Source organism: Ranitomeya imitator, chromosome 8 (assembly GCF_032444005.1).
Source record: "Ranitomeya imitator isolate aRanImi1 chromosome 8, aRanImi1.pri, whole genome shotgun sequence".
Taxonomy (NCBI): domain Eukaryota; kingdom Metazoa; phylum Chordata; class Amphibia; order Anura; family Dendrobatidae; genus Ranitomeya; species Ranitomeya imitator.
The window spans coordinates 33,538,587-33,556,372 of record NC_091289.1 but is presented as its reverse complement, the minus strand read 5'-3'; the positions used below and the strand labels follow the sequence as shown (position 1 = coordinate 33,556,372).

General features: G+C 39.1%; 1 protein-coding gene across 4 annotated transcripts in view; it reads left to right on the top strand.

Annotated features, from left to right (window-relative positions):
• Positions 1-17,786, top strand: part of CACNA2D3 (calcium voltage-gated channel auxiliary subunit alpha2delta 3) — a 1,133,445-nt gene that overhangs the window by 953,317 nt on the left and 162,342 nt on the right. For all 4 annotated transcript variants that reach the window (XM_069736702.1, XM_069736703.1, XM_069736699.1 and 1 more), the window contains one exon: positions 16,773-16,834. In XM_069736702.1, the coding sequence (XP_069592803.1) occupies positions 16,773-16,834 (62 nt within the window). The remainder of the gene's footprint in view (positions 1-16,772; positions 16,835-17,786) is intronic.

Here is a 17,786-nt window from a genome sequence, read left to right as displayed (position 1 = left end):
AAGAAGACAGAGACCAGAATAAATAATCTTAGTAATTATGTTCTTTAGTCTTGGTGAACATTCCAAAATCTATCCATCTATCAAATACAAAAAAGATTAATTGGCAGGAGTAAATATACATTCGTCTTTCCAAAGCAAGTCTACAATAAGGATAGAGACTATAGGAACAATGGATGGGGGTACATCCCAAGTGGGGGCTATGGAAGTCCATGGCATATCATAGTTGTCTTTCTCACAGCCAAGGGTATGCGCTCATATACTTCACTGCTATCTCCATGGAGTTTAAATCCTGGAAGAGATCGGAGAGTCTTCTGAAGTGAGTGTCCCCCACCATTGTGTATTTGGGGAAGTGTAGGGTCTCATCTTCCCGGGCCTCCAGATCGCAGTGTGGGCAAAATTTGTCCTCCTTGGGCTTGTAGCTCTGTTTGTGTCATCTGGATTCGTTGGCCATACTGTGGGCACTGAGTCTATTTCGGCACAAGATTTGGTGGTCTCCGGAGTCCAGGAGTTTCTCCAGGTATGAAGCCAGTCTGTAGCCTCTCTCTAAAATCTTCCTCATTCTGGTTCTTTTCAGGTGGCATTGAGTGATGTTTTGGTCCAGTTGAAGTTGGGTAAGCTGTTTCAGGGGTCTTGGTTCATGTGGACCATGAGACGAAGCCTGACAGGCCAGGGAAACAAAGGGAGTATCATTAAAAATGGGACAGTTGAACCTGTTAATCCGGACCCAAGGTCTCCTGTCTTGTCTGAAGCTGCAGCCGGACCCAATCCCATGGACGGGGAGGTAGAAAGGAGCAATAAGTAAGGAACAAAGTCCACGACACTACGCTTTCCTGACTGACTTACATTTGGAAGAGGAGTTTCAGTGTAACCAGAACTCAGTTCTGGTCCACGGCAAACCAGCCCTGGACCCCCTTCATATCAATCAACATCCAGTATCTCTAAATGTCCAGACACAAAGTGCTACTAGCACTGAGTGTTGAACAGATGCTAGAAAGGTCCATATACTGAGGAAGAATAGAGAACTTGGTTATATTAGTGACTTAGTGTGATAAAATGCCTAAAAAGATATGTTTTTAGGGCACAGTAAAAAAATTGAATACTAGAAATTAACTAGATTTTCTGAGGTAGTGCATTCCAGAAAACTGGTGTAGCACGAGAAAAGTTATTTAAAATTTTTGGGTTGCATTTTAGAGAATAATAATTAAATACCTAATAACAAGTGTGTCAAATAGCTCCTGATCATGGGATGGGCACAAAGATCAAATGTATTTTGATAAATGAAATTGCTTTTTGTACTTTTTTTTGTAAACAGTGTGTTAGGTGTCGAGTTCCCGCCTCTGCACAGGGGGAATCTCGAACCATCTCTGCTGCCGTCTCCCATTCTTCTCCAGCCACAGTGGAGTCTGCTCAGCGAAGACGTCAGTCCCAGCATCTTGCTCAGTCTCACTCTGTGTATAGGGTTACTGCTGCTTTTCCTGCTTCTGCCATTGAAGCCAGTGCTGGGCAGCGGCGAGCAGACGCTTTTGGGACTGTCCTGCTTTTTCCCTTCTGAGCATGCCCAGGGTGAGATCTCCCATTGGAGATCGAGTGTCACATGCTCAGATGCTGCAGCGGTTCCCATTGGTCCTCCAGGAAGATCCTGAAGGTGGTAAACTTCTGTGGCAGCTTCCCATTGGTCCTTTATTGGATGGTCCTATACATGCTGCAGCTATATAAGCTTCGCATGACCGCACGGCCACGTGCTACTATACAATTGTAATCGTGTGTGTGTTGATGAGTGCAAGTCGTTCCTTAAAAAACCCATCCCTTGTGTATGACTGTTCGCATAAGGTGTATGGCTGCAATCTAGCGCCCGGCTGAACTCACAGCTAGGGTTGAGCGACTTTTACTTTTTTAAGGTCGAGTCGGGTTTCGCGAAACCCGACTTTCTCAAAAGTCGAGTCGAGTAAAATCAGCCGATTATCGTGAAAAGTCGGGGTCGGGGATCGACCGAAACACAAAACTCAATGCAAGTCAATGGGAAATATACAGTATAATCCGTATGGCATCCGTACTGCGAGATTTTCTCGCAGGCTTGCAAAACCGATATACGGACATACAATGGATCCATGTGCTCAAAAAATTATAAAAACATATGTACTGTCTATATATATATATATATATATATATATATACATATATATGTCATTGAGACACATTATGACACCTATCCATTATTAATCCAATAGTATGAAATGTTCAAAAAAACACACACACAATATTGCAAAGTATTTTAATGAAATTACACAGGTTGTTGTAATATTTTACACTCTCAATTGACCTGAAGACCCTCGACCTGTAACAAATTAAAAATAATAAACCAACAATATCCCATACCTTCCGATGATCTGTAACGTCCCACGATGTAAATCCATCTAAAGAGGTTAAAATATTTTACAGGCAGGAGCTCTGCTAATGCAGCTGTGCTCATGCCAGTAAAACCCCAGTGAATAAATGGAAAGTAGGGCAATGACCTGTAGTTACCTTCATTTGCGGTGATGTGTCCACTGCTGGATGTCCTCATATGACCTCGAGGCTGGGAAAATATTCAGAAAAGTTCCCACGCTCAAGGTCATGAGGACATCCAGCAGAGGGCGCATCTCCGCGACTGAAGGTAACTACAGGTCATTGACCTACATTACCTTCATTCCCCGGGGTTTTACAGGCACGAGCACAGCTGCATTATAGCAGAGCTCCTGCCTGTAAAATATTTTAACCCCTTCAGATGGCTTTACATCGTGGGATGTGACAGATCATCGGAAGGTATGGGATATTGTTGGTTTATTATTTTTAATTTGTTACAGGTCGAGGGTCTTCAGGTGGATTGAGAGTGGAATAAAATATTACAACAACCTGTGTGTTTATTTAATTAAAATACTTTGCAATATTGTGTGTGTGTTTTTTTTAACCATTTCATACTATTGGATTAATAATGGATAGGTGTCATAATTGACGCCTCTCCATTATTAATCTGGCTTAATGTCACCTTACAATAGCAAGGTGACATTAACCCTTCATTACCCCATATCCCACCGCTACATGGGAGTGGAAAGAGAGTGGCCAAGTGCCTGAATAGGCGCATCTTCCAGATGTGCCTTTTCTGGGATGGCTGGGGGCAGATGTTTTTAGCCAGGGGAGGGGGCAATAACCATGAACCCTCTCTAGGCTATTAATATCTGACCTCAGTCACTGGCTTTACCACTCTGGCGAAGAAAATTGCGCGGGAGCCCACGCCAATTTTTTCCGCGATTTAACCCTTAAATTTAATAGCTACAGCGCCCAAATTTTGCACATACACACTACTAACATTAGTAGTGTGTAATATGCAAAAAAATGGGAATATGAGATGTTTTACTGTATGTAAACCATGTCTCATATCATGTCGGGTTTAGGAAGGAGAAATGAAAAGCCGGCTTTTCTGTTATATCGCGCTGAAGTAAATATAAATATATATATATATGTGTCTCAATGACATATATATATATAAAAATGGCGCTGAACGCGTCATACGAAACCCGACTTTGGTGCAAAGATCGCCTACCGCATGGCCGATCAAACACTAGGATCGGGTCGGGTTTCATGAAACCCAACTTTGCCAAAAGTCGGCGACTTTTGAAATTGTCCAATCCATTTCACTCAACCCTACTCACAGCGTTAACACACGATACAGCGCCTACTGCTGTGACCGCCAGTACGGTGCCACGCGCCATTAGAGCGCTTCTTTAACCCAAGTCAGGGTGGTTAGTGGCGTCCGCCAGTACGGCACAGTTCGCACTCTCGTGCTATTTAATTATTAGTTTTGTTACGTGCGGTACTGCAGCCCTGTGACGCAACAGGGTTCGCTTCCTTCACACAGGGTGAAGTTAACCCGTGTGTGTATTCACATTGTACCACCATATAGTCCGTCATTACTTGGCAGCAGGTTCCATCTCTGCACGGTGGACCCCGGGCTGCGAACGCACCTTATTCCATCTTATTATTTGGTGCGTTCCGCTAGCCTTAACACAGTGCCATTGGGATAAATCAATTGTAGGTGCTGGAGTACACCATGAACAACTAATGTCTTTTCATTTTCATGTTTCTCTTTTTTCCATATAAACATTTCATTTTCAAGATAACCATTCTGGCTTTACTGTCAATGTTGGTTGTTTTGCAACATTCATGAGAATTATTTTAAGTATCCCGCAAGCCATAAAATGTGTTGTTTTCTATACAGTAAATGTATACATTCCCGCTGTAAATTGCAGAGTTAGATATTTGATAGGCTCCACAGACGCCATGTGAGGGCACCATTTAACTCGCATTGTATATTTTGGGGCTCCAAGGCATTTTAGTACACAAGACAAGGGCTGGTGCCAGATTACTTAAGATTTTGCCTGTGATTTTTTCTTTTTTTTTTTTTTGCTTTCCATGAGGAAATGCCCTCTCCCTCTCCTTCTCTGATTCATGTTCCCCTCTCTCAGTGATGAAAGGACAGGATACACATCTTCAAATGATTTAAACGCTGGTGTCTTACTTCAAGAAGCAATTGTACTTTAGATATTTATTTCCAAGTTGGCTTTTAATGTGGAACAAGGAATTTTCCTTCCATTTTTAGGAAAAAAAAGCGTTCTTTAATCTAAAGTAAGAATGCAGAAAATTAACCTTTTGGGACATTTAGGACTAAAATGTGTTTTTTGTTTTTTTCGGTCCGTGTTCCACACATTTTTGGATCTCTTAAAATCTATCTACAGAGTCATGAAGAGGGCATAGAAATATGAGCAGTAATAAATATGCATAAAGCTGGAATGGTTCACACAGGTACAGACATATCATCGGTGCGGCACACAGGGACCCAAGATCTAAGGGGGTTCATATCTACCTCTAAAGCAGGTGTAATTGTGCATTATGATGAGCTATTGGACTATAAAGCCCATGTGTTGTTCTTCCGCAAGGGTCCTTTTTGTCTGTGTCCGCCACAGAGCACTATCGGATCTTTCAGAAGGCCAAATCTTTGGAAGGTTCTCCAGAGGTTCAGGCAGAGACTGCCCAATCTTATTAGATGGTTCACATTTCTTATGGGATTATGAGTTAATCAGTTTGACCTTATTGGGGCTACATCTCGAATGTGCAAATCTTACAACGCAATTATGAGTGGTTGTGTACATGTTCTGGATAGATCGATGGTGGGTCCTCACGATCATCTCTTCACATGTGATGAAGGAGCTCTAGCTTGTCATTGAATGCATATCATTCCTAACATTCTCTTGAAACCTTTTACTAATTCTTAACGATTTCCATCCCTTCCTAATTCCTCTGCCAGATGTATCTTGACTAGAGATGAATGAACCCAAACGTAAAAATTCAGGGTTCGTACTGGACAATTAACTCTGAACACGGACTTCTCCTGAAAGTCCATATTAAAGTTTGATGTTCTGGGGGAAGTCCAGGGACGAGAGAGAGTTTTTTTCCAAATCCAAAGTTCAGGTCTCCATTGTTTTCAATGAGGTTCAGGTTCTGGTTCAAGTTCAGTACAGTTCTGGTACTCAATCCAAACTTTTGACTCAAGTTCGAGTTGGGTACCAGAGCCTGATCAGTTCATTCCTAATCCTGACCTCCAGGGATGTTGTTTCATCAAGGACTTGTGATGAATCGCTGTCTGCAGTAGATGTGTCGAAACACCATAGCTGGAGGTCACGATGAGGAGACCGGCAGAGAATGTGGGAACCTGCAACACATGACTTGTGATGAATCACTGTCTGCAGTAGATGTGTCGAAACACCATAGCTGGAGGTCACAATGAGGAGACCGGCAGAGAATGTGGGAACCTGAAACACACGAGTGGTGGGGGAGGTGAGAGTCCATCATTTTGGTATTTTCTATCAAATTTGGGTAAAAAATTTCAAGAGGCTAAACTGCCCTTTGAATTTGCAGGTAAATATTTAAAGACCATTTACAAATCATTGAGGTTTTTTTTCGAAGTGTGAGAGTACTTGAGATTAAAAACAATTGTGAGCTCCATTGGTCACACAAATAAATAGCACAAGGGGCCACATTTTTCTATTCACGGTCTACTTTTCCTGGAGCCTTAGTCAAATGATCTACTAGTAAACCATGAATAGGTACACGTGACAGAGAGGGTTAGATGATGCTTGTAAAGACCGGGTCATCACCAGTAAGAAAGACTGCAATGTCTCCTAGGGAAGAATTGAGAAGGGTTTGCAATTACGAAGGCCAAACACTGTCCTCCTCTGCATGGAAATCTAACTTTCCTCTCCTTCTCTAAACCTAGATATGAATGTTTCCATTTAACAAGAGCTTTAGTAGCCCTTACTGTTAGAATGTGTTTTTTTTTTCAGGAGAAGGCTTGCCGTAAATACCACCTGAAAAAGCACTCAGGAAATGCTCAAAAGAATCTTCCTATTCATTGCTATGTAAAATGGCTTTCTGTGCAATTTTTGAGCGTCTTTTAACTTCTTCAGATCTCCAAAAATGTCAAGTGGGTAAAAGAAGTGAGCGACCCGTCCTTCAGGCAGTTTCTACTTGCTCCATAATTTATAGTAGACAAAAAAATGGCCATAAATTGATTAAAAACAACACTACAGGGCATGCTGAAAAGATGCCGCAAAAAATTATTAAGAAAACAAACTTATATCTTTTATGAACCACTTTAGAAAACTCCCGAAAATCGAGCAAAATGACGCTTCTGGAAAAAATCTTGGCAGTTTTGCCCAACTGGAAAAAATGTTTTGCACACATACCCTTAGGGTTCATTTTACACGGTCTGACCGGTGTCCCTAAACGATCACTGATCAGGAAGTCTTTATCTGATCAGCTGTTATTTGATAGCTTGTTTACACAGACAGTAGACGATGGGCACTGAGTAGACGATGGGAACTGTAATAGATCATTCAGCGCCCATTGACTGCCATGATTCTCGCCAACATAAGTCCTGTTCCCTTTAATTATCCTTTGTCCTACTGCATAGAAGGCAAAGAGGAAGGCATCTGCTGCAGCAAGTTCCCCTCACAGGCTTCAAAACATACCGGTATTGTTAAATTGACTTCCTTTATAAGTGTCCTGGGTGTGTGAGATTGAGTTTAAAGGGGATCTGTTAGCAGATATTTGCTCTTTAATCTGAGGGCAGCATAATATAGATCACTTATTAGACTGTGTGTTGTAATTTCAATACAATTAGTGTTTTATCAGTAGAACATTATCATTAGAGGACTACGTCTCACAAAATAGTCAGGTTAATCTTTGTAACCCCGCCTCCCACCACTGATTGGTAGCCATTGAGGAGTGTGGGCGGGGTTATGCACAGCTTAAAAGTCTTAGCTGTGCTACATCTACATAAGACAAAACAGGTATTCTATCAAAACTACACCAAGGAGCCTAGTAAGTGATACTTCTCTGGAATCAGGCTTTCTTGCTCTATGTAATGCTCCTCTCAGATTATATAGCAAAAAAGTGTTGACAGATTCCCTTTAAATTGAATTTAGAGTAGGAGCCTCATTTTTGGACAAGGACTGATGCGAGTGATGACAATATCTTTACAGTGCCTGGATATACTGTATGTTAGTGACATATAAACAAGAGACTTAATATATATAGATAGCCTGCCATTGTGATAACCCTCTGTTAACAATTCCATGAACTCATACAAATTGGAAGCCGTAGTGGAAAAAGTCATATGAGGTTATAGAAAAGCACGGGGCCGGCCGGATGAAGAAGACGGCTCGTTCATGTTACAATGATCTGGCGATGTGTTTATGTGTTTCCCTTCCTTCTGATGAGGAAAAATCACTGGATCTCATATTAGCGCTCAATCCTCTCCAGCTTCTTACCCTAAGAATGGTGGATTACGGGAGAGGATTGAACATTAAAACGATTTATGCTGGGATTTACGTTTCTGTACAGCCTGATATATCGGGAGATCAACTGCCGAGATAACACCATAATAATGTCAGCCCAGTAGCGCGCTGTCCCTCCTTGACCTATCGGAACACTATGAACCTAAATGTACTCATGATGGGAGTTGTAGTTTTACGAACATCTGGGGAGTCACAGCTTCGGGCGATACTACGGAGAAAGATAGATGTGTCCTCATCAGTGGCTTTAAAAGTCTACAAGAGGATACGTTTCTGTACAATCTGATATATCGGGAGATCAACTGCCAAGGTAACACCATAATAATGTCAGCCCAGTAGCGCGCTGTCCCTCCTTGACCTATCGGAAGACTATGAACCTAAATCTACTCATGATGGGAGTTGTAGCTTTTCGAACATCTGGGGAGTCATAGCTTCGGCGATACTACGGAGAAAGATAGATGTGTCCTCATCAGTGGCTTGAAGAGTCTACAAGATGATACGTTTCTGTACAATCTGATATATCAGGAGATCAACTGCCGAGAGAACACCATAATGTCAGCCCAGTAGCTCGCTGTCCCTCCTTGACCTATCGGAACACTATGAACTTAAACGTACTCATGATGGGAGTTGTAGCTTTTCGAACATCTGGGGAGTCACAGCTTCAGGCGATACTACGGAGAAAGATAGATGTGTCCTCATCAGTGGCTTTCAGAGTCTACAAGATGGGAGAACTTTTTCTAATACATAGGAACTCACTGGCTTTTAGGAACAGTCAACTGGAAATGATTGATTATCGATTGATTATTATGGGTTCCATTTTTTTAAAAGCGTAAAATAAAGTTCTGCATCAAAAAAGTTCTAATCAATGGGGCCTCCACCCCTTCTGTTTCCATAACTGATGTAATAGATCACTTATTCCTTTTGCCACGCAGAACTACATGTGAACAGAGCCTTATCCATCAACAAATTGTATTTCTGTCCCGAAACTTAAAAAAATTCACACAATTGATTTTTTTTTTGCTTTTGTCTTTTTTTTTACCTTTTTTTTCTGCTGTTGACTGAGCTTTCCAAATAACTTTTTGAGTAAAGTTTACTTGTTATCAGGCTATATATTTTTTCATGTTTCAGTACCTCTGCCAAGAGTAAAAAAAGAAAGTCATTTTTATACATAGATTTTTTTATTTTTCCATGATTATATTTTTCTGCGCGAGTTTATTCTACAGGATAGGTTGATGTTTTTATTGGTGCTATTTTTGGGGTATATATATTTTATTTATGTATTTTTTTTGTTATATACAGTGAAAAAAGCTAATTAAATAACTTTATTCTGTAAAAAGCTGCTTTTGTTTTCTTTCTTCTTAGGTTTCAAATTTTGGATGGCGCTTTTTTTTATCCTTTACTTAATTATATGAAGAAAAAAAATATTTTGCCTTGAAATAGCAATCATTTCACCATGTCTATATTGCCTTGAAAGATGTGTTATGTCAAAGCATATTTGCCTGTCAATGAGACTGGCAGACCATTAAAGATTTTATACTCTTATTATATTGCAGTCATAATATTATATTGCACTGCGTACTTACAATTGCTCATTTTGCCTTTCTACCCAGTAAATTCTTCTCTTTTCCATTAGGTCTATATCCTCACGTGATTAATAAATGACTAGCTGACTCCTTCTAAGCTCTATGTAGAAACAGGAAGTCTCTTTTCCCTGCATTAGTCATCATTATAAACTGGAGTAAGTGGAGCTGGGCTGTCAGGTACTTTTTAGCGAGTAGAATTGTAGTTCTAATGATGACTCATACAGGAAAAAAAAAGAGACTCACTGTTTCTTCATAAATCTTAGAAGGATTAAGTTAGTCAGTTTTTAATCAAGTGATGTCATAGACCTAACGGAAAAGAGAAGAATTAGCTGGGTAGAAAGGCAAAATGAGTAATTGTAAGTACACAGTGCTGTATAATATGATGACTGCAATGTACTAAGAGGATGAAAACTTTGATGGGAGTGCTATTTTAATAATCATTCTCATTATTATAAGTGTTTAAAATTGCAAGGTCTTTGTAAAAGCAAGGAACTTTGCAATTACTAATTATTTAAAATCCTCTCCATTCTCAAAAAACAGACTTACTAAACGGAGACTGTCAGCAGGTTTTTGGTGTGTAATCCAAGAGCAGCAGTATGTAGTGGCAGAGACTCTGATTCCAGCGATGTTTTACTCAGTTTACAGGGGGCTTAATTGTATGATATAGTTGAGATAGAATCCTAGTTTTCTCTGTTGCAGATCTAGCAGTGCTCTGAATGCTGAGCTGTGTATATCCCCACTAACACCACTGATTGGCAGCTTTCTGTGTACATTGTATATTAACAGAAATCTGCTATTCAGTGTTATAGGTGGGATTGGACTGGGAGGAACAAGAAAGCTAGTCCTGTACTGATAATCTCCTGCTGATAAAACACTGATTTTTTTAAACAGCCCAGTAAGTGACACATCACTGGAATCAGGCTCTCTGCCTCTACATTATGTGGGTCTCAGATCACATCGCAAAAACATGCTGTGAGATTCCCTTGAACTGATTTATTTCTATAAAGTAAGAAGATCTCTTATAAGTAGCTTTTTTCCCTATAGTGCAGTGCTGGTGTAAATAATACAATTTTCTGAATGTCAGTCTAAATGGGCCCTTATTTCTAAAGTATTAATACTGAGTCACATTCTCTATTACAATCCGGAGCTGCATTCACAATTCTGCCAATTGCGAATACATTTACATAGGCTGTTCTCATGTCTGTATATTTTTGTGGATCTACTGTCCTGCAGAAAATCATGTAGGCATGTCCAATTATTATCCAAGTATTGCCAATGCAAGTCTATGCATCAATGAAAAAATTCAGAAAGCATTCTAACACTGTCCATGATCGTTAGAAGGAGCTTGCAAAACCTACATCATTTTTTTTTTACGAGCAAAACTGCTGGAACTCTAATGATAACATCTGATGCTGCTGAAACTCTGATGATAACATCTGATACTGCTGAAACTCTGATGATAACATCTGATACTGCTGAAACTGATAACATCTGGCAGTGCTGAAACTCTGATGATAATATCTGACACTGCTGAAATTCTGATGATAACATCTGACAGTGCTGAAACTCTGATGATGACATCTGATAGTGCTGATACTCTGATGATAGCATCTGATACTGCTGAAATTCTGATAATAACATCTGACACTACTGAAACTCTGATAACATCTGACACTGCTGAAACTCTGATAACATCTGACACTCCTGAAACTCTGATGATAACATCTGACACTGCTGAAACGCTGATGATGACATCTGACAATGCTGAAACTCTGATGATAACATCTGACACTGCTGAAACTCTAATGATAATATTTGATAGTGCTGAAACTCTGATAACATCTGACAGTGCTGAAACTCTGATGATAACATCTGACTGTGCTGAAATGTTGATGATAACATCTGACACTGCTGAAACTCTGATAACATCTGACAGTGCTGAAACTCTGATGATAACATCTGACACTGCTGAAACTCTGATGATAACATCTGACACTGCTGAAACTCTGATGATAACATCTGATACTGCTGAAACTCTGATGAAAACATCTGACACTGCTGAAACTCTGATGATAACATCTGACACTGCTGAAACTCTGATGATAACATCTGATACTGCTGAAACTCTGATGAAAACATCTGACACTGCTGAAACTCTGATGATAACATCTGACACTGCTGAAACTCTGATGATAACAAATGACAGTGCTGAAACTCTGATGATAACATCTGATACTGCTGAAACTCTAATGATAACATCTGACAGTGCTTAAACTCTGATGATAACATCTGACAGAGCTGAAACGCTGATGAATACATCTGACACTGCTGAAACTCTGATGATAACATCTGACACTGCTGAAACTCTGATGATAACATCCGACACTGCTGAAACTCTGATGATAACATCTGACACTGCTGAAACTCTAATGATAACAAATGACAGTGCTGAAACTCTGATGATAACATCTGACAGTGCTGAAACTCTGATGATAACATCTCACAGTGCTGAAACTCTGATAACATCTCACAGTGCTGAAACACTGATGATAACATCTGACACTGCTGAAACTCTGATGATAACATCTGACAGTGCTGAAACTCTGATTATAACATCTGACACTGCTGAAACTCTGATGATAACATCTGACACTGCTGAAACTCTGATGATAACAAATGACAGTGCTGAAACTCTGATGATAACATCTGACAGTGCTGAAACTCTGATGATATCATCTGACAGTGCTGAAACTCTGATGATAACATCTGACCCTGCTGAAACTCTGATGATAACATCTGACACTGCTGAAACTCTGATGATAACAAATGACAGTGCTGAAACTCTGATGATAACAAATGACAGTGCTGAAACACTGATGATAACATCTGACACTGCTGAAACTCTGATGATAACATCTGACAGTCCTGAAACTCTGATGATAACATCTGACACTGCTGAAACTCTGATGATAACATCTGACACTGCTGAAACTCTGATGATAACATCTGACACTGCTGAAACTCTGATGATAACAAATGACAGTGCTGAAACTCTGATGATAACATCTGACAGTGCTGAAACTCTGATGATAACATCTGACAGTGCTGAAACTCTGATAACATCTCACAGTGCTGAAACACTGATGATAACATCTGACACTGCTGAAACTCTGATGATAACAAATGACACTGCTGAAACTCTGATGATAACATCTGAATGTGCTGAAACGCTGATGATAACATCTGACACTGCTGAAACTCTGATGATAACATCTGATACTGCTGAAACTCTGATGATAACATCTGACACTGCTGAAACTCTGATGATAACATCTGATACTTCTGAAACTCTGATGAAAACAAATGACAGTGCTGAAACTCTGATGATAACAAATGACAGTGCTGAAACACTGATGATAACATCTGACACTGCTGAAACTCTGATGATAACAAATGACAGTGCTGAAACTCTGATGATAACATCTGACAGTGCTGAAACTCTGATGATAACATCTGACAGTGCTGAAACTCTGATAACATCTCACAGTGCTGAAACACTGATGATAACATCTGACACTGCTGAAACTCTGATGATAACAAATGACACTGCTGAAACTCTGATGATAACATCTGAATGTGCTGAAACGCTGATGATAACATCTGACCCTGCTGAAACTCTGATGATAACATCTGATACTGCTGAAACTCTGATGATAACAAATGACAGTGCTGAAACTCTGATGATAACAAATGACAGTGCTGAAACACTGATGATAACATCTGACACTGCTGAAACTCTGATGATAACATCTGACAGTCCTGAAACTCTGATGATAACATCTGACACTGCTGAAACTCTGATGATAACATCTGACACTGCTGAAACTCTGATGATAACATCTGACACTGCTGAAACTCTGATGATAACATCTGACAGTGCTGAAACTCTGATAACATCTCACAGTGCTGAAACACTGATGATAACATCTGACACTGCTGAAACTCTGATGATAACAAATGACACTGCTGAAACTCTGATGATAACATCTGAATGTGCTGAAACGCTGATGATAACATCTGACACTGCTGAAACTCTGATGATAACATCTGATACTGCTGAAACTCTGATGATAACATCTGACACTGCTGAAACTCTGATGATAACAAATGACACTGCTGAAACTCTGATGATAACATCTGAATGTGCTGAAACTCTGATGATAACATCTGATACTGCTGAAACTCTGATGATAACATCTGACACTGCTGAAACTCTGATGATAACATCTGATACTTCTGAAACTCTGATGATAACATCTGATACTGCTGAAACTCTGATGATAATATCTGACACTGCTGAAATGCTAATGAGCAACCAATCCAGAACAAATTATGAAACGCCCACCGTTTTTTGCATATGAAAAAAAATCACTGACCACAGAATGAGCCCAAATGCAAAATATTTACTCAACTTTTCAACTCAATCATTATTCTTAATAAATTGGAAAATGATGTTTAAAAATATGAAAATACCGTAAAAACATTCGTAACATCCATGTAAAGCATTTTACACGTTTGCCTTCTCCTCCGTGCCCAGCACACGCCATTACGCAAACACTTGGTCAGTGAAGCTTTCCTCGTCTTTCCTTTTTAAGTCTGAAAGTTACAACAACCACTCGGCAAACATTAACCTCGATGAATTGGCTTCACTCTTGGATTCCTCCTAAGTTTCTGCATTCAACAACGTTTGGTTTCCCGTCCTTACGCGGACATGTCGCGTTAATGCGCCATGTAAAAGAGGTGAAGAAAGATGAAGATTTGCAAAGGAATCCAGTCAAATATTTTCAGAACTGGGGCATTACCGCGCGAACACAATGCCCATATGTTTGCCATAAAGGGTAAAATGACAAGTTTACATTTTACCTTTGATCTGTAGAAACAAATTTGGATCTCCGGTGACCTCTGCAGTCGGGTTAACATTACTTTGAAGATGAGGAAGAAGCTTAAGCTGCCCGTGTACAGCTGACAGTTCTCGTAACGGAAAATGAGCTGATTGTTCACCCGGCAAAAGTCAAATCCAAAGTGTCATCCATAATCATAGGAGCCTTGTAATCAGGACGTGTCCACTTAGGTCACCGAGCACTGATACATACCTTGGCTTTGGTTTCTGGGCATGATATTGTATAATTGAGAACATTCGGAATTAATTCCCAGCAGTGGAAGCTCATCCTTACTTCTAGTACTTTCCATGTAAACTCTCGGATCGTAGATCAAATGTGCGGCTCACGCAGAAAAAACAGCAACACATGAAATACAATAACGACATTGGCTTTCCTGGATTAGAAACAGAATCTGCTTTTCTTTTTTTTACAGAACAGCACCACCATTTATCCATGGCCCGTGTCTGCTATTATAGTTCATTCCATGACTATATCCAATAATCAAGCTCCATTTATTTTAATATTTTCGCCCAATATTCTTAGCACAATACCCAAGCACTGACCAAAGAAGAATTTTGGTAAATCTTTGCCATTATAATACAAATATAATTAAACTTTTAAAACATTAAGCATTGATAATGTTGATTGATAATAGCCTTTGCACAATTTTTGGATGTTTTGTGCCATTTTTTGTTTGCACGTAGTTGTTTATTTTATTTGTGCATTTTAAATGTCTATTTTATAGTGCTTGTCTGTTTTTTTGTTTGTTTTCTGGGCAGAACGTAGCGATTCAAGATGTTTTTTTGTCTGATTCATATATTGTGATTTTTAAATAGTGACAAAATTTGGCTCAATTTAACTCCAGTCTCCCCCTGGTCTACTTTCGAGTACTTCGGTATTTTGGGCAAAATGTTGCGATTAAAGATGAGCGAAGCCAAACTTATAAGTTTTGGGTTCGTACCGGACATTTAGTGTCCGATGCAAAACTCCGAACATGGACTTCTCACATGGAAAGAGAGAGAATTTTCCAGATACAAAGTTTGGGTCCCCATAGTTTTTAATGAAGTTTGGGTTCTGGTTCAAGTTCAGGTACAGTTCTGGTATCAGAAGGAACGTTGGAATACAATTCGGGTTGGGTACCAGAACTTGAACTTCCACGGGTCAGCTCATCTATAGTTGTTGTGACTTTTCGTGCCAAAACCAGTTCAATAGAGGAAAAACATTTTGGACTTTACGCGAAATTCATGAATCACTTATAAATTTGGGGTTCGTACCGGACATTTAGTGTCCGATGCAAAACTCCGAACATGGACTTCTCCCATAGAAAGAGAGAGAATTTTCCAGATACAAAGTTTGGGTCCCCATAGTTTTTAATGAAGTTTGGGTTCTGGTTCAAGTTCAGGTACAGTTCTGGTAACAGAAGGAACGTTGGAATACAATTCGGGTTGGGTACCAGAACTTGAACTTCCACGGGTCAGCTCATCCATAGTTGTTGTGACTTTTCGTGCCAAAACCAGTTCAATAGAGGAAAAACATTTTGGACTTTACGTGAAATTCATGAATCACGTGGGACATTTTGATGAATTTGGCACCAAAATAGGCAACTTATACCGTACGAAAAAAATGGAAAGGAACTTTAAAAAAAAACTGCAAATAACACAGGGGAACAATTTGAAAAAAAATTTCTGTTGAGTTAGGTTTTTGAGCTGATTTATACTAAAATTGGCATGCTGATTCCAAAAATGTAGTCAGTTTTTTTCTAGCACGTCAAGTTTTTCCTACACAACTTACCTGCCAGAGAAGCACAATTGCACTGATATCTGTAATAAGACTTGTTATCTGATTACAATTCGACTCATATAGAGCTACGTGGCAACTTGTAAGACTAGTCACAACTTTGTCATGCCTATTTCTTATATATTTCATTTTTTGTTCATATTTGTACTATTTAAAAATAAAAAAACACTTTTTAGGTACAGTAGTTTACATAGTTTTGAGAAGACAAAAATCCTATAGTTCAAAAACTTGACGTGATAGAGAAAAACTGAGATAATTTCTGGATTCAGCATCCAAAAATTAATTAAGAACAGTTGTCTGACCTAACTCTTAAAAAATTGTGTTCCCAGTGTAATGAACCTGCAGGTAGAGTCCTAGTCCTAGTCCTCCGAATCTTACACAGTATAGCTTTCACTGGGTTAGTTTTATTTATTGCAAGCTATTAAATCCTCTTTAGGTTAGATATTGATTGTTTTTCTGTTCCGCACATTGCTGTCTTTATAACCCGGTGGCATCTGCTCTTCTTTCATTTTTTTTTTGCTCTCTGCTAATTTTTCTAAAGTGAATCTTTAAATCTCTTCCAGCTGTTGGGATTCAAATGAAGCTCGAATTTTTCCAAAGAAAATTTTCGATTGCCAGCAGACAGGTAAGGAGAAGTCAGCTGCCATTCTGCTAAATAGTATATGATACTTCTATTTCTCGCCTTTTGTTGCATAATTGCATTATTCTGTTTTTCTGTTTTGAATATATCAAACGTAGAAAAAAGAAAACCAGTATGTGTATCCAAGGGGGAGATGTAAAAAGCTCAACAAATGTTACAAAATTAAAGCCAAAAAAATTATAAAATACAGCAAAAGACAAAAACATTCACAATAATACAATGTAACATAAACTAATCTGAAGAATCATTAAAAATATTATATTAAAGGCAGACAAAGATAGCAGTGGGCTCCTGTTCAAGAAAAATATCGGGGCCATTCATGAATCACGTGGGTTTGCCAAAATAGGCAAATTATACCAAAGGAAAAAAATGGAAAGTGACTTTAAAAAATTGCAAATAATGAATCGGGGCCAACATGTATAATTATTAATTGGCCCCAAATGTGCAGGTAGACTTCTAGTCCTCCGAATCTTCTAACCTGAAAAATTATCAAAAATATTAAATTAACCCCTTAACCCCCGGAGCTTTTTTAGTTTTTTTCTGTTTTTGTTTTTCGCTCCCCTTATTTCCAGAGCCATAACTTTTTTATTTTTCTGTCAAGATGGCCATGCAAGGGCTTATTTTTTGTGGAACGAGTTGTAATTTTGAAAGATACCATTGGTTTTACCATGAGTGTAACAGAAAATGGGAATAAAATTCCAAGTGCGATGAAATTGCAAAAAAAAGTGCAATCCCATACTTGTTTTTTGTTTGGCTTTTTTGCTAGGTTCGTTAAACGCTAAACCTGACCTGCCATTATGATTCTCCAGGTTATTATGAGTTCATAGACACCAAACATGTTTAGGTTCTCTTTTATCTAAGTGGTAAAAAGAATTCCAAAATCTGCTAAAAAAAATTGCGTAAATTTCCGATACCCGTAGCGTCTCCATTTTTCGTG